Source organism: Cyprinodon variegatus, unplaced genomic scaffold (genome assembly GCF_000732505.1).
Source record: "Cyprinodon variegatus isolate N-32 unplaced genomic scaffold, C_variegatus-1.0 Scaffold78, whole genome shotgun sequence".
Classification (NCBI taxonomy): Eukaryota; Metazoa; Chordata; class Actinopteri; order Cyprinodontiformes; family Cyprinodontidae; genus Cyprinodon; species Cyprinodon variegatus.
The window spans coordinates 1732273-1753043 of NW_015150531.1; the positions used below are offsets into that span (position 1 = coordinate 1732273).

The following is a 20771-nucleotide window of genomic DNA, read 5'->3' on the forward strand; positions in this document are numbered from 1 at the left end:
AAAATAAAACCTTTGGGTTAAGTTGTCACAAGCAGGTTTTTCTTGTGTTTCTTGTGAATTTGGTCTTAAATTTTTATTTCAAGTGGCATTAAAAAGTCTTGAATTTAACTCGCCTTATGCTGTAGGAACCCTGTCTCAAGTGCTCGTCATGCAGCTCTTTCTGTCACACTTCTTCCTTCCACTCAGCTTTCCTTTATTGTGCTGACCTCATTAGTAGTGTCCCTTTGGAGCTTCTCTACATTGTGGATGCTGTCAGTGTTTGCCTGCTATTGTCAGATCTTCTATCATCCTTAAATTGTATTTATTTTCCCAATTTGTTTTTTTTTTTTATCATTTTAAATTAGAAAGAAACTAAGGTTTAGGTCATTCTAGTTAAATGAGATTAACCATTTATAAAACTCTGCTTATTGTGAAAAAAGAGTTATAGGATAGATGATAAATTAGGACATATTGGTGTTTTTTCTTTGCGTTTGTTTAATTCCCCCGGACATGAAGTATTTTGCTGCTTGGCTTCTCTTGAAGTTTATCCTCGGTTTTTCCTTCTCAGGTGGAGGAGCTCACCAGTGTGTATGAGGAGGTGGACGAGGACCAGTACTCCAAAATGGTACGAGAGAGGCAGGAGGATGACTGGATCATAGACGACGGTAAGATCCAACGTTGGTGAAATCGCTGTTGGAACATGAGCCAAAAGCTTAATTCATAGTAGCGCCTTCCTTCTTTCAGATGGTACAGGATACGTCGAAGACGGGCGAGAGATCTTTGACGACGATTTGGACGATGATGTTGTAGAAAGCAGAGGTGAGAAATGTGACGTCCTTTGGAAAAATCAGAGCAAGCACGAATGCTTTGGTAAGTGCTTTGTCTTTGCTTGCAGGAAAAGGGGGAGCGAAAGGAGGAGAGTCGAAGAAAAATATGAAGAAATCTGTCGTCTCAAAGCCGAACACCATCAAAAACATGTTTATGAACAGCAATGTGAAAAGACCTGCAGAGGTTTGTATTTATGAGCATCTTTGGCAAGACAGGTCCCCCTTCAAGTTTGTTTTGATTTAACCAACTAAATGCAAAACTTTGTTTTTATTTATTCCTCATAGAAAGATGTCGATCTCTCCAAAGATGACCTGTTAGGAGATATTTTACAGGATCTACACAATGAGGTTGGTATTTAAGTTTTAAATGTGCTTTGATGTGGCGTTAAATCTCCTGTCTTTTCCGTTTCCTGCCAACTTCATCCTCACTAACGCCGTATTGACCTGTTGTCCCAGAAACCGTCCGTCTTCAGTCCTCCGCCCGTGGTCACCCTGAAGAAGAAGAAGTCAGTAGGATCCACCATGAACCCGTTCTCTGTCAAACCCCAGATGCCGAAGGTAAATCATCACATCCTGACCTACATTTAGCTATATAGCATCCTATGCAGACACCTCACAGTTGAATGATGATGCAAAACGCCCCAATGTAGCAGGAGAAACCCTCTCTGGCGGGGTCAAAGGCCAAAGTGATCCGACCCCCTCCTTCAGACCCGTCTCCCCGGCCTCCAGCCCGTCCTCCTCCCTCCACAGCTGATGTTCTTGTGGAAAAACACGAGCCCGAAGTGGAGGAGCCAAAAGAAGATCCAGGTGAGAAAGGCTCTCTGAAGCTTTTCAGCTGCCTGACAGAAAGATCAAACTGACTTTGAGGCTCTTGTTTGTTACAGAGGACGACAGCCTGGCATTGGAAGGGGTCGATTTTGATGAACCAATGGAAGTTGAGCAGGAGGAACAGAAGCCTGTAGTCAAAACGGAGGCCAAACTTCAGCCTAAAGGAGAGGCGCCGGCGGCGGCTGAAGTTAAAGTTAAGCCTCAGGACCCGGTTCTCCTGTGAGTGTCTGCAATGCTTCTGAGTCCCGTGCTTTTCTTATCACGCTCTGACCTTCGCTGTAGTCGGATTTTCTGTTAGCAATGTTAAAGAAGTAAAATGATATGGCTTTTAGCCCTTGTATCATAGTCGGTTGTTTTAAATGAAGCAGAAATATCTCTGTTTTGGGTTTTGCACATTTATACCTGTCTGGATCATTGGGTTTTATGCAGCATCTATTGGACTTGATGCTAAAAGGTGGTTTGTTCTTTGAGGAGTTTCTACAGAACAGCCTTTTGTTTTTAAAAATCCTTCCTCAAACTTTCACTTCACAGCAGTAGAGGGAAAGAAAATGTTTTCTTTGAGGTGCAGTTCAAGGCAACATAGGCAATATAGATCAAACCTGTCTGAAGATGTTTAACTATTTAACCCAGACAAATATCTATCTAGATTATGTGTTGTAAACTCTATAATGAGCATAGTTGCCATTTCTTTCTGTGAAACCAGTGTGCATTCCTTTGCCCCTTCCTATTATCAGTTGAAAGTATTGCTCTCTCTGCCTCAATAAGCTGCAGAATCATCCTTAGAAATTAAAGTTTTCTCTGAAGGAATTTCTTTCACTAATAGCTAATTACCCTGAGGATCACTTTTCAAACTGAAGAATGTTACTTTCCTGCTGTTGGTGCTTGAGTATTACATCCACCGATTGTAAAGATCAGACCCCCTGGTCATCAAACAGTACCGGTCAAGCTTAAAAACTGGTCACCAGCTGATCCTACATGCATCTCTGCTCCAAAGAAACGTCTGCCGTACCCTTTAAATTATTTTAATAACTACACTTACCAAGTGAAATACACTATTGTAACATAAATGACACACAGACGGATGTCTTTGTATTTGTTTAATTCCCTCGGACATAAAGTATTTTGCTGCTTGGCTTCTCTTGAAGTTAGATATAGATAATAGAGGCAACCTGACTTAATAGAGGAAAGCTTGTTTTACAGGTCTTGCTATTGTAGATATGGGTGGCCAAGTAAAGAATAATATTCATCTTTTAAACATAAGCATGATCCGGGCCTGCAGGTGGCACAGTGGTTAGCGCGCACGACCCATGTACGGAGGCCTTAGTCCTCGACGACCCAGGTTTGAATCTGACCTGGGGTTCTTCGCTGTATGTCTCTCCCCCTATCTCATACCCCCTTTCCTGTCAGCCTACTGTCGAAAAAAACAAGCCACTAGTGCCGCAAAACCTCAAAACAAAAAAATAAAGCCTACATAATCCACCCTAAAGATTTGGAAAAGTCTCAAAGCGTTTTCTTGTTTTCAGGCCCGACCGCGTTGGAAGCTCCTGGGGACAAGAGGACAGTGGAGGCAGTGAAGCTCCTGCAGAGGTGCAGGTTGACTCCAGTAGGCTCCCCCTGGTGGAGGGAGCAGATGGAGAACAGGTGTTCCGCTTCTATTGGTTGGATGCTTTTGAAGACCCATACAACCAACCAGGTACGGCACCTTTACCCCCGTGGTGAAAACAAACAGAATATTATCTTTTAAAATCCAAGCAGTGGGGTGTTTAAGGCTGATCTTGTTATGCAGGGGTGGTGTATCTGTTCGGGAAAGTGTGGATCGAATCGGCACAGTCTCATGTCAGCTGCTGCGTCACTGTGAAGAACATCGAAAGAACCATGTACCTTCTCCCTCGGGAGTTTGTAAGTATCTTCTGCTCAAACTATGGATTTATTTCTGTAATATTGCAAATGTTTGTTAGTTTAGGTATCTTTATTCACATCATGTTCTGTTTTTGGTGCAGAAAACCAACCCAAAGACTGGAGAAGTGTCAGACACGCCTGTGGGGATGATGGATGTTTACCAGGAGTTCAACGAGCTCTCTGAGAAGTTTAAGATCATGAAGTTTAAGTCGAAGGTCAGCATCTGTGTTGGTTAGAGGATGAATGCTTTTAGGAATGATGATTAATGTGGGTTTTTTTCACTGTGTGCAGAAAGTGGAGAAGAACTATGCTTTTGAAATCCCTGACGTGCCCAGCCAGTGCGATTACCTGGAAGTGAGATACTCTGTAAGCCAACACACACACATAAGCAAAGTTCCTGACATCCAGCCCTGATTCCGATTCATTCTTTTCTTTGGTTAATGTCATTTTTACAGGCAGAGTTTCCTGCGTTGCCATCAGACCTTAAAGGGAGCACTTTTTCCCATGTTTTTGGCACAAACACCTCCAGTCTGGAGCACTTCCTTCTCAGCAGAAAGATTAAAGGCCCCTGCTGGTTGGACATCAAGACCCCACGTAAGAAAGATGTCTGCTCTATCGGTGAATTAGCAGCATCTAAAATTCCCTCTGCAACTCTAACTTCTCCACCTTGTCGTTGTCAGAGCTGATGAGCCAGCCGGTCAGCTGGTGTAAGGTGGAGGCCCTCGCTGTGAGAAGTGACCTGGTCTGCGTGATCAAAGATCTGCCACCTCCACCCCTCACAGTCATGTCCATCAGCCTCAAGACTGTTCAGAACCCAAAGACGCACCACAATGAGGTGAGAGAGACATCTAGCTGGTGAAATTTCTTCATCTTGCGCTATGATTTTTTCTTTCAGTAAGGGGAAAAATGTTAATTTTAATACAGAAAAATCATTTTAAAACATTTCCATAATCTGTTTAAAGCATCCAAACAGGTTTCTGTAGTTGTGAACTGATGGGATCCATGCTTTGATATTAAAGGACCGTCCTGATTTTATGTTTCTGCAGATCGTGTCCCTTGTTGCGCTTGTTCACTATAGCTTCCATATAGATAAAGCTCCTCCTCAGCCTCCCTTTCAGACTCATTTCTGCGGTAAGTTAATATTCATGCACTTTACTCTACAACCTTGTTCTCCTAGTCATCAAAGTGGGAATAAATCTGCTGCCAAAGGTCAACTCGTGGAAAGAGGAAGCTGGAATCGATCAAACTTTTTGGATTGGGAGTGGACCATTCTCCCTTTTTAGCCTCAGTTAGGGATTTATGGTGTATTGGATTCACATTAGTTCTTTCCAATTAGCTGATAATGTCCAATTAAAAGGAATTTCTTTGAGTGTTGTCGCCACCATCCCGTAGATGGCGCCACTGTTCTTCCTTAAGTGAAGCCTTGTGGTTCTATGTAAATATAAACACTCCATAAATTCCTTTACCTGTCACCTTAATAGCGCCCATTTAGCCCCGCTGCATGGCGGAGCAGCTTTACTTCTCTGCTGGGCTCAGAAGATGAGGATGTGATTATAGAAAATTGGAGTGCATCATGCAAAATATTTCTAATTCCATGTGATAAGCACGGTTTTATGAGTTAATGCTCTTCATAGAGCCATATTTGAATGTTCCTGAGAGCAACTAGAACCCAAAAGCCCAGAGTCTCTCCCACCACTGATGGTTAAACACAGAGAGCTAGATAACAGTCAGCGTTCGCCTCTTTGAAGCACAGTGACAAATAGTCAGAGTGTCAGAGCGAACTACCCCATCTGTTAATGATGGTACGTCTCTGTATGTTTCACATATTTTGTTCATTTTTTCTGTATTCTGGAACCTAATAGACTCCTGTCTTGTCATATCTTATACATATGTCTAAGTTTGATGATTTAATTTTTTTGTTTAGGCCTATTCAGTCTGTATTTAATATAGCTTGCACAATGAATTATAAAAAAAATATATCTATTTCTTACAATTCAACATTTTGTTAAAAAAAAAAAAAGGAATTTAACTTTTCGTTTTATAGAAAGATTGTCTTGATAAGAAGGAAAAACCCATGTTTTAAAGAAAATTCTGCTTATTAATTAATTGTTAGTTGATGGATAAGATCTATTAACTTTAGATCAATTACTGAATCATTAACGTGCATTACTATTCCCATTTGTTAACTTAAATGCGTATAGATGTGATACAAGAAATAAAATTTTATCTTACTTGGATTATAAATAACATCAAATCTCATATTTTCTCCCCTCAGTGATCAGTAAACCATCGGACTGCATTTTTCCTTATGACTTCAAAGATGCCTTGAAGAAGAAGGTGAGCAACAACATTTATAAGTAGACCTTGGCTTGATTTGCTGCTATTTAAGTAGTAAAATATGTTTCTTTTGTCAGTTACAGAATTTTATTAAATTTCCTAATGAACTATGTTCTATTTTATACAGGAATATTATTATTGAGAGCTTCCAAAGTGTATAAAACAACTAAGTGCACCTACTAAATAAGCTAAATAAAGCTCTAGAAATGTAAAGAGAGATGGTTTTAAACATTAATAGAATTATCCTTAATGAAACTTCACTCAAAGACAGAAAAACGATTCTTTCACAGGTCAAAAACCCAACCTTATTGTGTTTACACTTTACAGTGAAGGTAAAAAAAATCTGTGTAAAAACAAGCCATGTTTGGTGAACGTTATGGTTATAGTGTTCAGTACGGATGGTCTATATAATGAATGAGATTCTAAAGCACCAGAAGTTTCCACTGTTAGATAGGGCAGGTACCAAGGTTTACCACTTCAGCCAATAGAGGGCAGCACTGAGGTGGTTTTAGGACAGAATCATATAGGTTTACATGAAAATGTCAGCATTTACATGGTTTTTCTTAAAAGAAAAAGATGATTTAGGGTTTATTCCTTAATCAGTCGTTTAAAAATAAAAACAATTGTTTCATTTTCTTGATTAAATGTGAGTTATTCATTTTAGCCTATGTTATATTTTACTTTATAAAACCAGACTGAACTCGTTGATCTGCTGCTGTATTGTCTGTCAATCCAGGAAGTTCTTGAATTTAGAGTTTTAGTTTTTCTTTTTGAAAACTTTTATTCTGGTTAAAAAAAGTTTTTCTGGTGAATTTAATCATTAAATATTACATCAAAAAAATATTTTCAAAATAAATAGTATGTCTTTAGTGTTCAGGTGATTAGATCTCAAATTCAGCACGTTTGGTTCCTAGCTCGTTATAAAAGTTTAGAAGAACCTGAATATAATGAGCATTGTTCTATAATAGTGTGCAGTATTCAGAACTCAAAGGACTGTTTGGAGTTTGAACAAATACTTTTGGTACAAATTTAAGATGATAGACTGACCTTCAATCTTTGTTAGAATGGGAAGGTGGAGATGGCAGCTTCAGAGCGGACCCTGCTCGGCTTCTTCCTGGCCAAGATGCACAAAATTGACCCCGATGTGTTGGTGGTAAGTTTCTGTCGCTCGTGCAAATGAAAACTAAAGATCCACAGGGAAATTGGCTGGTTGGTAACAGAACATCCAGTCTTTTCTCTGATCGGTGAACACAGCAATGGAAAGCAAAACTGTTCAGTGAGCAAGTAGTTTCGGTTATCCAGAGGACTGCAGATATTATGCGATTCTCTGGTTTTAACTGTAAGCATATATGAAGAATTTTACTTGATTTCTTCTTATGTTCTTACATGGAGCAGAATGAATTTTGGGATATTTTTGTAGTTGTGTAAATGTTTTTCAAGGTACATCACAATTTAAAAAGAGACCTTCTTTTGCTCTGCACTATATAGAAGTTGGTTTTATGTAAAAGTTGCTGCTGTTAATTGAGAACTTAGGGAAACGAGGTGCAAAGTCTCCCTCAGTTGAAAACCTCCTCTAATCCGTTTGTTTATACCTGCAGGGTCACGATATTTTCGGTTTTGATCTGGAAGTTCTCCTGCAGCGGATCCATGCGTGCAAAGTCCCCCACTGGTCAAAGATCGGACGTCTCAGGAGGGCCAACATGCCCAAACTAGGGGTAATTGGAGCAGCAGTTGGTTTCTGTAACTTGAAGTAGTTTAGTACTCACTTTGTTCTTTTTTTTTTTTTTTATTGTCATATTTCAGGGCCGGGGAGCCTTTGCAGAGAAGAGTGCAACGTGTGGCCGTCTGGTGTGCGATGTGGAGATCTCAGCCAAAGAGCTAATTCGTTGTAAAAGCTATCATCTGACTGAGCTGGCTGCCCAGGTGCTGAAGGTGGAGAGGGTCACGGTTCCTCAGGAGGATATCAGAAACCTCTACAGGTGTCTTTTAATGCTTTTTGCCACTGAAATCAGTTGAAGACATAAAAGTCACCTCTGTAGTTAAAGATCAAATGGAAAAGGGTGTGAGATGTGAAGCTGTGCACTTTAAAATGTCCTCCTTTCTTCGTCTCAGCGACTCTCCTCACCTGCTCTACCTGTTGGAGTTGACGTGGACAGACGCCAAGCTGATCCTCCAGATCATGTGTGAGCTGAATGTGCTGCCCCTCGCCCTGCAGATCACCACCATCGCAGGAAACGTCCTGGTAACTTTCAGCCACACATACCCGCTCTGTTCTCACTGCTCCTCTGAGCCGTGAGGTTTTCTTCAATACAACATTTCTGATAATGTTTATTCATTTTGGGGATGATTAGCAGATTTTTTATTCTCTATTTAGCAGCTTAATCTTTTTGTTTTGTCTGTTGAATTTTTTTGTTTAGTTTAATTCCGAATAAAATGTGGATCAGCTGTTTGATTTGAAGGTTCAGTGGTTGACCCAGTCTGATCTGCTCAGTTATTGCATTCAATGGATTAGATTGTCCTTCTCATGCCGGCTTTCTTTCCTCCAATCTCTGCAGTCTCGTACTCTGATGGGGGGTCGCTCTGAGAGGAATGAGTTCCTGTTGCTTCATGCCTTCCATGACAAAAACTTCATTGTCCCTGACAAACCCTCTTTTAAAAAGGCCCAGCTGGAGGCCGTAAGTATTTAAACAAAATACTTAAAAATTTACTTTTTCTTCTTTTTTTATAAATATATATATATACATAAGACTTTTCCTGTTTCTCTTCCAGGTTGAGGGAGAGGATGATATAGATACAGGAAAAGGTAAGAGGAAGAAGAAGGCAGCCTACGCTGGAGGTCTAGTGCTGGATCCTAAAGTCGGTGAGTGTTTGACTCCTAAACAAGGTCTGTTTGTCCTGAACCATCCTTATTTTCTAATCCATCTCCGCTCCTCGCTCAGGTTTCTACGATAAGTTTGTCCTGCTGCTCGACTTCAACAGCTTGTATCCCTCCATCATCCAAGAGTTTAACATCTGCTTCACCACAGTGCAGAGGCAGGCTCAGAGCTCCCGCAGAAAGATCGAGGTGAGTGTTTTTTCTCTGTCCTCCAGGTAAACTACATCTTCTGAGTATCTCAAAAATGTAAACACTTTCCTCCGTACCAGGAGGACGAGCCAGAGGAGATTCCTGAAATTCCAGATTCGAGCCTGGAAATGGGAATCCTGCCTAAAGAAATCAGGAAGCTGGTGGAACGGCGTAAGCAGGTGAAGCAGCTCATGAAGCAGCAGGACATCAATCCGGATCTCTACATGCAGGTCAGTCCTTCAGAAAACAGCAATAAAACAAGATATATACATGTTTTATAAACATGATATATACATGATATGTTCTACCTTTAATTTGAAATTATTGTTTTTTTGTTTTTTTTTGTGACATTTTAAGACGAACAAGGAGGGTTTTTTTTATACCACATAACCAAAGGACAGTTTGTTGCTAAATAATAAAAGTTTTCCTGTAAACTTTTATTAGAGCCTACATTTAAAGCTGTTTTTGTCTTTCATCTCCCCTCAGTACGACATTCGTCAGAAAGCCTTGAAGCTAACCGCTAACAGCATGTACGGCTGCCTGGGATTCAGCTACAGCCGCTTCTATGCAAAGCCGCTTGCTGCTCTGGTCACCCACAAGGGGAGAGAGGTAAACTCAGCTTTTACACTGCAAATATAACACATGACACTCTGGTGCAAACTTTTATTTTTAAGTGTTTTAAAATCTTTTAAAGTTAAAGTATTTTAATCAGGGTTCTTGCAGATCCTTAATTGGTATTAAAATGTCTTAAATCAGTTTTTCATAGGTCTTAAAATTGTCACCAAGTCATAAATAGGATTTTATTTTTATGATTCATATCAAAAATTAAAATAATTCATCATCCTTTTTTGACGTTTACCAAACGGCTTAGCTGGAACCATTATTAGTTCCATCCTGACAGCGGAACCAATAAAAGCAATGTTGCAAACAGACCTTGGGGTGATGCGCCAATAGCGTGGGGAGGTGTAAATTCAAAGAAAATCGGCTATCCAGCCATGAGTTTTCTGCATGGCTAAAACAGAACCAGGTAATGTGGATGAGGAATGGCGTATTTTGAGCAAGAAGTATTTCAAGCGCGGTACGATGGGAATCAAAGTTGTGGAGTCAGACATGTGAAGAGTGAAAAACAAAGCGTGAAAATGAAGTTACAGAGAAGCAGCAGATATTTCCCAGTTCTGTTCCACCTTTGTCTCTGCAAGACCTCTACAGCCATATCCGACGTCAAAAAAAGCACCAGTAGCACCAAATCTCCGGTTAATGTTTGGCGGTACGCCTACAATGAAAGCAGAGCTATTATGCACTTTGAGTAGGGATAAAAAAAAACAAGTTTTTGAATTCCATTCATTAGTTGTTAAAAATATACCTGTTATTAGTGTGTTTTTAGCTTACTTCCTATATGGAAAGTTTTTCAAAATTGTAAACATTTCTACTGGGCCAGAAAGTAATTGTTTATGTTAAAATAAGCATCCGGTTAAATTTGTCGCAACCAGATTTTCCTGTGTTTATTGTGAAGTTGGTCTTAAAGTTTTATTTCAAGGGACAAAAAAAGTCTTGAATTTAACTTGCCTTATGTTGTAGGAACCCTGTTTAATACTAGTCCATAAGATTTAAAGGTTGCATGCATTGAAAATTTCATTCTGTAGCTGGAAGCGCTGTAATTTTTAACCACAAGATGGCGCTGTTGCCCTGTTATATTTTCACCTCTCTAACAATAGCAGTAGTTTTGCTTCTAAACTTACCCTGTCAAACACTTGGACTAATTATCCTTTAGGACCTGAGCTTCCTCTCTTTTCTGTTTTAACAGTGACTGTTTCGCCTCTTCAGTTCAGCTGGGATTACAAATCATATTTTGTTTCTTTTTAATCTTTCATACCCGTCTTTTCCCCTGATAATATTCAGCAGACACATAAAGAAATGAATACGCTCTCCATGTAAGGCCAACCAAACGTTCACGTCTAATAAATTTATCCAAAGCGGCGGCATGTGTTCTGGATGACACAAACTACTAAAGCTGGCATTGTAACTGAACACCACACACACACTCACATTCCCTCCCATCATGTCAGTGGTGATACTCATGTTCATTTAATGAGCTCTAACAGTACAAGTCCTCAGAGGAGGCATCAGGCTCTGCCTCAGGGGACTCCTTCATTAAGATCCCCTTACACACTCATTGTGTTGTGTGATAGAGGGCAGGACACCAGCCCGCCGTGCGTGTTTGTTATTTTGTCAGTCCATTTGTGCCTCCAGTCACGCTCATCTGACAGAGCAACATTGTTATAATCGTGTGGGTTTGATTTGCCGGTGCAGGTGGGACTTTCTCTTCTTGCACACTTGCAGCCTCTGTCTGTTTATTGATCAAATCTGTCATCTCTAGAAGCTGATCCTTTAGTGAGGTCAAAGGTTAGACTAATTAATAGTTATTTGATTTAAAAAGGGATGCATGGTTGTTAAGTTTTTTTTAACATGTTGGCATTAAAGGAATTTTCCCTTTGCTTCTCTGGACAGTTTTCAACATTTTTAAGTCTTAAGCTCACAAAGTTATTGAACCACAGTTAAAGATTTTCAAAGGTGTTCATATTCATCGAAATTCTCGTTATTTTGTTGCATTAAACGGAAAAAATTTATGTATTTTATTGCGAATTTTATTGTCAGTTAAGTGTTAAATAAAGGGTGTCGGTAATGTTGGCACTAAATGTGTGAAAAGCCAACATCCGTATGCATATATATCTATACTTTGTAGAGAAACCTCAACTAAAAGTTTTTAGATGTTTGTTTTCACCTGCATTTTTTTCTATTCTTGTCAGAGTAGCTCAGACTCAGATTGGCAGTAGACCATCCTGAGAAACAGGTTTGCAGTCTTCGTACAGATCGACTTGCTTTAGATCTGGGCTTTGAACGGGCCAATCTATCACTCCTGTATCTGTATCAAATCAAAGTTTATTTATATAGCACTTTAAAACAACACCAGGAAGACCAAACTGCTTTATAGAAAGATAAAAACATTGAAAATAAAAAAATAAAAATATATATTTCTTTTATCTGTAGCTCTAAACCACACTGTTGGATCTCTGGCTTGATGTTTCAGGTAGTTGTGCTGTTTGAAGGAGCACTTGGTCACAGTCCCAAGTCTTTTCCACCATGTAGCAGTTTTTTTATGGTTTCTATTACATTCAGACCTGCTGTGAAAAGCTTCCCCACAGACCGATGAAGCCACCACCATGTTACAAACATGATGACACAAAATGTTAAATTTAGGCTTTATCAGAGCAGACCTGTATTCCCAGCGTAGCTTATTGTGCTCTTTACACTGGATTTCTCTTGGCCTTCTTATTTGTTGAGGGCTAAGGCAAGTCCTAAAGTCACAGGCATGGTGGATTGATTTTTCAACACTTCCTTATTCTTAATGAGGGTGTTTACTCTCTAATAAACCCCTTAGATCTTCTCAGAGGAGCTGGATTTAAACTGAGATTACATCACTTCTAGATGGCTTCAACCACTAGCTGATTTCTGAAGCCACTTGGATACTTAAGACTTTATTTTGTAGTGAGTAAAAATGTGTGCACACCCATAGCAGCTTAGAGGAAGCGGTTCAGTATCATTTTACTCTACAACTATGCACTACTTTGCTTTGAATTATCCCATAAAATCAGAGTAAAGCGCATTGGTTAGTGGTTTTTAATTGGAGCTAATATCAAAGTTCAAGGAGAGTGAATACTTTAGTAAGGCTCTGTTAAGTCTCTTTTGGTTTCCTCTGATGTTTCCTTAGGTTACCCAGTGTGCTGAGGGGACAGTAAATATAAGTGGGCTGTGGTTTGGGTGGTTTGAAGGGGGGGGTTACTGCATTAGTGCATCCCATCTAGTGAGGAGTGATGTGACTCATTGCAAAGCTGAGCATCAAAAGGTCATCAGTAACATCTAAAACCCTCTGTGGGTCCAGTGCTTAACTTGCGCCTCAGTTTGCTGATGTAGCGGAAGATCCTACTTCACCCAGTCTTGGTGTTTTGTTTACCTTGTATCTATGATTCTGGGAGCAGCTCTATTTATATTGCACATTGGGACACGACACAGGGACTTCCTATTTTAATTATACTATTCAATGTTTATGAGCTCCTTCAGGTAGAGCTTTTGTGTTGGTTAAAGTTAAAAGTTGGGAACAGAAAAGGGTTAAAGTTAAGCTTCCTGCGGCGGCTGATTTTTAATAGAAAAGTTTAGCTTCCTTTCTGTGTTTCCCTAAAGTAAATAAAGCCTAATGCGAGTAGCTCTGGGTAGTTTCCATCTGCAGCCAGCCAGAAAAGCCAGCTGGCATTTATAGCTGCGTTTCTAGTGTATTTGTGGGTATTGCCATTTGCACTCCTGCCCCCTTTTTAATCATCACATTTGCACTCCACTTTCATCTCATGATTTAGGAGGCTTTTTATTTTTATAATTGTAACATGTACACTGATCACCACTTTGTCCACAGTGTAAATCCCTCCCCTCCCAGCGCTCTCATCTGTTTGGACGGGTGTCCCTGGTGAATGTGCATGTGTTGGGTGTATTTATTGATTGGCCGGGCTCTCATCTTTCTCTCACTCTCGTTTTAAACCGAGGCCTTCGGCAGAGAGGGTCGAGCCAGGAGCCGCGGGGGTTTCTCAGCCTCTGCTACGTTTTAGGCTTAGAGAGAGTTGACAGCCTTTTGACCGAAGCTTTTTAAATTAGCTTGTTTAGGAGAACTGTTTGCTCCCCCTCCTCCCCTCACATCCACTTATCCCCTCCTCTGAGTCTGTCCGTAGAAATGTGCACCGACACACATGTCATGCACGCACTACTGGCCGAACTCTGCCCTTTGTCGGACGACCATTTGTTGTGGGCCTGCTCTGTCCTGGAATGTGTGGGTATTAAAAGGGGGACTTGATAGGTATTAAGAGGAAGGTGAAGGTTTAGGATTACACGCCTGAGGCTCCTCTACAGATTGATGTCCCCCTCAACCCCTCAGGGATATTTTGGGTTCTTTTGTATGTTGGCCAGAGAACAGTTGAGTGCAGAGAGAGCTAGATATTTGTAACACAGATATCTGCCACGCATGTGGTTATGAGCGGCTGATAAATGTATTTATCCCACGAGACGGACTTTTATTGTCCGCTGACTGCTGGTTATTAGACCTCTGTAATCACTGGATGATTTTGTTCCGCTTACAGTGAGAACTATCTGTGATTTGATTTATATGAATCCTCCTGTATGTTTTTTTTTTTGTGGTATTAAATGTGATAAACGCAAAGCAGGGCGTAACCGGTTCATGATGTGCATGTTTTAGGATTTCTGAAAGAAAAAATATATGTGGTGTGCTTTTGAGTCCAACCTTCTTCATTCTGAAAGCAAATTAAATCCAAAGCAGCCTATTTAGCAGCCACCTACTGAGTCAACAGAGTTGTAGTGCTCATAAACCTGGCCTTTATGGAAGAGTGGAGGAAACCCTGTTGTTGAAAGCAAGCCATAAGAACTCCTATTTCCACAGCAAACAGGTGGAGGAGGCTGCGCACTGGTCAGACTAGACTAAAATGTAAGTTTTTGATCCACATAGATGAAAGACGTTTGGCCTCAATGCACCATTACCTCTGTAAAATATGGCAGCATCATGCTGTGGGGATGCTTCTCTTCAGCACCGACATGATGCTGCTCAGAGTTGATGGAAGGATGCAGTGTCCTGCAGATTGACTAACCAGTGGTGGCTCATATAATTTGGGTTAGAAATGGCCTATTCAAATCCTGTTAAGCAAGTTGAGAAAATTACATCTCTAAGATTAAATCTATCTTATCTGACTGGACCTCAGCTGCCTTGATAACAGACGAGTAATGATAAAGTAAAAATGTCAACCTGTAAATGTGCAAACTCTGATCTAGTTTGAGGCTTTCTCATATTTTGCAGAGCAGGAAACGGCAGCCCAGTTCTGATGATGATTTCTCTGATGGCATCAGAAACAAACCTTGTTTTCTATGAAGCGGGACATAAAATAGTCCCTTTTGTTCTACTTTGAGCGCAGTTGTTAGTCCATCCCTGTGCTCATGTCTTCCTAAACGCGTGATGCTTCGGGGAAGCTGCTGATTGTTGTGGATTGCAGATTGCTTTGACCTTTGTCCCTCTTTGCCAGCAAATCTGACAACCATTAGCAGGTGTTTGTGCGTCTCAGGACAGTGGATGACTCCTGAAAGCCATTCTGCTGTAATTGAGTTTGTGTCCTTGTGTTTAAAAACAGCCTGACAGGAGCTCGCCGCAGACATTATTGGAAGGCATGCGAAGGGACGACTAGAAGAAGCGGGCTTGTGTAACAGAGCCTCCGTGGCGGAGAGGTCAGAGTTTGGTTTAGGTTAAACCTCTGTTCATACATGTGTGCAAATAGTTGTAACGAAGGCTAAGTAAATATTGTTGCTCCAGGCGTCCATCGTTCCGACTCTCCATCATCCGTCTTGTCTGGAGAGTGACAAACCATTTACCAGAATTAGATCCAGGAATACTTAAACCCACACTATCACGTCTCATTTGCCTCACCGTCTTTTAGACTTTGCGACTTAACGACGTTGCACCCGGCTCTTTCATTCGCAGACCCATCTGTTGCTGCCACCTCAGAATCACAGGAATCATTTTTACATTTCTGCGAATTAGACTTAAGAGTATAAGCCCAGTCACGCTGCTCCAAGTCTGGATCTGGACCTGAATGCTTGCGTGTGCCTCTGGCGACTCTGATATTTCCATGATCCTTTGGTGCTCCCCTTAAAGAGCTGGCTTTGCTCCTGATAGAGCTGGACTTAACAAATAGTCACATGGGAGCAGCGCTGCTGCTATTTTGGCCACGTTAGCTTGCCTGTGAGGGGCTGAGTACAGAATTTAAACTGCGACATTAGTAACACCTGCTAATGAGGCCGCGTGAGAGCAGGCTAATGGCCGGGATTACGATTGATAATGGATTGATCTGGCATCTGCCATCTTTCTTAGGGTGACATAGATAGTCGTAAATGAATGGATAATTAGTAAATGGTTTTAACCGACTCAGTCTTAAGATTGTACATATTTGAAGTTTATGCGGAGAACAGTGGGGTGTTTTTACCGTCTAATATAAATGACCGTTAAAATTATTGCTCTGTAATCTACAACAGAATCATTAAAGGCTATATAAAGTCCCTGCTTTGCAGAATACTACATTCTGTTCCTTATGGAGCGTCATTAGAAGTATAACATTGTATTAGTATTAATTGGGCTATCTACTCATGTAGCAAGGCGGTTTGACCTTCATGAGAGCGATAGGTGGCGCTCCTTCAGTTTCTAAACAACCAGAGGGGGATAGAAAACCCCAAAATTGCACTTTAAGCAAAAGTAGCACTACTTCATTGTATTTTTATTCTAGTAAGAATGTAAACTAGCCATCCTAGAAATTGCTCAAGTAAAAGTAAAAATGTGTTTGGTAAAAAAAGCTACTTTAGCACCGAGTAACTGATCAGAATACCTGAGATGTTCTGTAAAAAAGACCAACATAAATGTTAACTTATCTTCTGGTATTTTTAAAGACTATAAAGTATTTGCAGCATTTTGCTAATCAATTAATGTGTTGATTATTTTTTCAATTAATAGATCAATAATCATATAGCAACATTTCCTTAAAGAAGATTTTTTTACGGAACTTAAACCAGGGGAAGCTAAAACTTGAAGAGTTCTAGGTAGAGCATATTGAAGAACTAAGGTTTTATTTTTATCTTTAGTGTTTATATTTTTTTTGTTTTTACAATTTTGGTAGAATTACTGCTCTAAGTGGGTTGCTCTGTCAGCGAAAATTATATTTTTGAGTTTCTATACCTCAGATAATGACTAATTAATTACTAAATTTTTTTAATGATTATTTCAATAATCAATTAATCACGATTGATCCTGTTTCAGCTTTGTCATTGAACATCATGGTGGGTTGAATTAAAGCTTGTTCGCAAAATAAGAGCAAACAATTAGTTAGGTGCACATCTTTGTCTGGACCACTTCAAAAGAAAAAGAAAACAAGTTTGTTGGTTATTCATTAAAGTTACTCACAACTGATGGATTAGCCAAACATTTTAATTAAGTAAGAGTAGCGGTAGCTTTTCAAGATGTCACTTAACTCAAATTAAAACTTGTGATGCAGTAAAACTACTCCTAAAAGTATATTTTTATCAAAAAGTTACTTAGTGAGTGTAGGTAGGTATTACCCACCTCTGCAACAGGCTCAAATCAGAGGCAACTGGACTGAGCTAAAGCCTGGTTGCCTCTGATTTAAACCCATTAGTGGTTGCCATGAGCCAGATGACTGGGAATTTTGCACAGAAACTCTGCAAACAATATCTGGACTTTCTTGGAAGCAAAGGAAAAATAGTTTTCTTCATCCAGTCACCTACAAAAACAGTGCAGCAACAGGTGAGGCAGGGCAGTTGTTAGACTGATACATCATGAGGCGATTATTTAGGGATGATAGCAACATCTTTTATTCTTATATGATTGATGAATGCATCCATTCACAAATTCATTATTGCATCATTAGAAGTGCATTTTATATGCATTGTTCATGTTTAATTTTTTGTTTAAATTGAAACTTTTACAATATTTATCACAAAAAAAAACTGTATCTGCTTAAAATAATTACCTGTAAAAGATTGGTAGCACATATAGGGGATCTTCAGAAAGATGTCATAAAAATCGGTATTGGCATCAGTCCTAAAAAGCTTATCAGTCGATATGTGGCCGCGATACATCAGTTTATGTTCAATACAGCTGGAGGAAATGATGAGGACGGCATAACTTTGTCTGTAGGCTAAATGAAATAACTTTATACTTTAGATTTCCTGAAGAAGGTTTAGCTCTTCCTACTTAAGTCGTTCAAGAAAAAGCATTAGCTGATGCAGTACCCAGTCTGATACTTCATTAAATTGAATAAATGGACACGATTTCTTTTCCTGCTGATAAAGGAAATAATTCAATTCAATTCAGTTTTTCTATAGCGCCAAATAACAACACATGTATTCACAGTTCACCAGATCATACAGTCAAATTGAATCAAAGTTTTCTATCTAAGGAAAACCAGTTGATTGCATCGACTCATTGAATCAAATGCAATCTCTCACACTAAGCATGCTTGTAGCGACAGTGGAGAGGAAAAACTCCCTTTTAACTGGAAGAAACCTCAGACAGAACCAGGCTCAGTGTAATCAGCCATCTGCCGAGGCTGACTGGGGTTCAAGGAGACAGAAGCAGAGATACAAAAAGCAACTGTAAAAGGCAGCCACATCCTGGAAACACACAGCCAGGCAGACGAGCTCTGAGCCAGCTCCCATGTCAGAGGATGAAGAGAGCACATCCAGCCAGTCACAGTCAGAGAAACAGGACTACACTGGAAAAACGGGTAGATCTCCGACCTCTATAAACAAAGGTGATATGATATAAATACAGCTGATATTTCTCTCCGGGATGGTCTCACAGCCAAACAGGAACAGACGAGGCAAAGCTACTATGAGAAAAAGCATAAAGTAAAAATATTCAGCACATAATTCAGAAGCAGGCTCAATTCAAAAGGATCTGGTTGTATGTTAAAGCCAGAAGAACAAAAAAATGGTTTTGTTGGATGAGCCTCAGGTACAGACCTATGCTTAGAATGTAACGATCAATAAGGTGTTTTACAGCGAACCTATAAAAGTTATTTGTGACTTATTTATCTTTCTCAGAACCAATGTAGTGAAGAGCCACAAGACATCCGCTTTAACGCTGAAAGTGGCACATATCAATTGAGCGAACAACAGGAGGATTGTTGGCATTGCGGTCTTATTTTCAATCAAAGCCGGCTGTTGTGGTCTCAGCCGGTTGTATTAAATCAGAGGCACTTTTACAGCCGACTGACCTTCCAAGCAGCAGACATGAGAACACAAATATGGTATCTGCAAGGACAGGTGTGTGCGCTTGTGTTTTTGGCTGCTTGCATATTTGATCTGCAGTCAAACATTCTCTTATGCAAATGAAACTTAAAGCAGAAGCAGCAAAGACGCTTAAAGATTACAATTCCATCTAGCATTTTTGTTATTGAGCTTCTCTTCCACACATGGGCCTGCTTTGTGTGTTGTGCGCGTGTTACCCAGCCACCCACCACACAGCTCTGACAGAACCGTGTCCCCCCCACAGGTGCTATTTCAGTCGGCCGACTGTCATCCCAAAATGCTTTTCAGCTGAGTGCTTTTCAAAACAGTCGTCAGTAGTTAAGGCTCTTTTTACAAGGGCCCTCTGCCCCGCTGAAGTTCAACATGCCGCTTCTGATCTGCTGATTAGCAGAAAGGTGTACGCTGTATATAAATACCTGCAGGTTCCCTTCCCTCCTTCTTTATTTCTTTCTTTCCCTCAGCATGCGCAGTTGTCTGCTTCAGTTTTATTCAATGCACTTGGTCCAGTTGGAACCAATTGTATAGTTACAAGCTGCAAGCAAAAAAAGCCAACAAAAGTATTAATAAACTAGAGCAGGAAGTGGATTCAAATGAATAAAATGAAACGCAAATCTAAAAGATAAGACTGCTACCTGAGTTTCAGGAGCAGTTGGGTAAAAGGCAGCTATCACAATATGGCTGCAGCTCTCGCCAATTAGCACGGCAGGGTGTAATAACTTGCTGCTAATGGATAGCGCTCATAAGCAGGCACCCAGGTGCTCATGCAAAGCCCTAAAAAATAATGTTAAAAGCACTAAATGAAATGGGAATGGCGAGCTGCAGAAAGTCAAGGCCCACTGTGGGAAAGTGCAGCACTTAGTGAGAAATATTCGGACAGGTGTTAGAAATATGGAAGGCGTTTTGTTAAAGGCGCTTTGTTAACACATCAATCCTTTAAATCCATCGCATCTGGAAAATCTTGATTTGGAGTTGGTCTTTTTTTTTTTGTCAGCTGGACAGAATTAAACTCCACTCCCGTAGATGTGTCTCTCTGTCATTTTTGTGGCAGCTCTGAGTGTCACAGTCCGCTGTTGCACCACTTAACCAAACTATGTCTTCTGGCGCCCTGACGCCTGCATCCCTCCAGTCTCAAGGTAGATTTGTTGGGAGCATTATGTTTTAAAAATGGGCTGCACAAAGGAAAAATGTCACATGTTAGCTGAAATATAGCGGTAATAAAAGAACACTTCACAGCACTCACTTTTGAAATGTCGGATGCTAACTTAGTGCTTCTGAAAAGGTAGAAAAAAGGGCTGATGGTTGCCATGTTTTTGAAGCTTTTGCGTGCCACAAGTTTTCGACTTTATTAGGTGTGCAATCAACCTGTCTCATGTCATCATTTAGAAAATAAGTTGCACATTTTGCATTGAGTACTATTATATCCAATTCATTGCATAATGTGGCCATTTGGATGTAAATGGAAAATTAATATTTCATTAAAAATTATGGACTCAACCTTGTAAAATTTTTACTAACTTGAGATAAAGAATTACTAATTATGCCATAATACTTTACCTTATTCTCTCTACATATAAAAAATTATGAGGAAAATTTACGTTGGTGTTTTGTTTTAGTTTACCAGCCTGGATCTCTGGTTCAAATAGCTGCTCAGTTACTGTCTCACTTAATTACCATTCATTAGCACCAACAAAGCTGAGGGGGAGGAGGCTGGAACCTTAGGAAACCCAGTGATTTTATAGGTTTATTGAGTTATTTTTGTGTTTTTAAAAAGTAATCTGAAAGGGGAAATAATTTTGAGAGTAAAATATATGTATTTTTACACTGAGAGTAAAAACCGAAGTTTTGAGAGAAAATACTTTGTCATAGAATAAATAAAAGAGATGGACAGTTGGGAAATGACTTCCAAGGGAAAAAAT

At 40.0% G+C, this 20771-nt stretch overlaps 1 protein-coding gene across 1 annotated transcript in view; it reads left to right on the forward strand.

Annotated features, from left to right (window-relative positions):
- pola1 (polymerase (DNA directed), alpha 1, catalytic subunit) overlaps positions 1 to 20771 on the forward strand; it is a 58524-nt gene that overhangs the window by 2788 nt on the left and 34965 nt on the right. The window contains exons 3-26 of the mRNA XM_015372933.1: positions 548 to 644; positions 724 to 798; positions 875 to 990; positions 1092 to 1154; positions 1263 to 1364; positions 1457 to 1613; positions 1691 to 1853; positions 3158 to 3327; positions 3421 to 3533; positions 3635 to 3748; positions 3825 to 3899; positions 3989 to 4127; positions 4214 to 4368; positions 4580 to 4664; positions 5809 to 5870; positions 6934 to 7023; positions 7469 to 7585; positions 7674 to 7849; positions 7983 to 8112; positions 8426 to 8545; positions 8640 to 8730; positions 8810 to 8934; positions 9015 to 9164; positions 9421 to 9543. Of these exons, the coding sequence (XP_015228419.1) occupies positions 548 to 644; positions 724 to 798; positions 875 to 990; positions 1092 to 1154; positions 1263 to 1364; positions 1457 to 1613; positions 1691 to 1853; positions 3158 to 3327; positions 3421 to 3533; positions 3635 to 3748; positions 3825 to 3899; positions 3989 to 4127; positions 4214 to 4368; positions 4580 to 4664; positions 5809 to 5870; positions 6934 to 7023; positions 7469 to 7585; positions 7674 to 7849; positions 7983 to 8112; positions 8426 to 8545; positions 8640 to 8730; positions 8810 to 8934; positions 9015 to 9164; positions 9421 to 9543 (2808 nt within the window). The remainder of the gene's footprint in view (positions 1 to 547; positions 645 to 723; positions 799 to 874; positions 991 to 1091; positions 1155 to 1262; positions 1365 to 1456; positions 1614 to 1690; positions 1854 to 3157; positions 3328 to 3420; positions 3534 to 3634; positions 3749 to 3824; positions 3900 to 3988; positions 4128 to 4213; positions 4369 to 4579; positions 4665 to 5808; positions 5871 to 6933; positions 7024 to 7468; positions 7586 to 7673; positions 7850 to 7982; positions 8113 to 8425; positions 8546 to 8639; positions 8731 to 8809; positions 8935 to 9014; positions 9165 to 9420; positions 9544 to 20771) is intronic.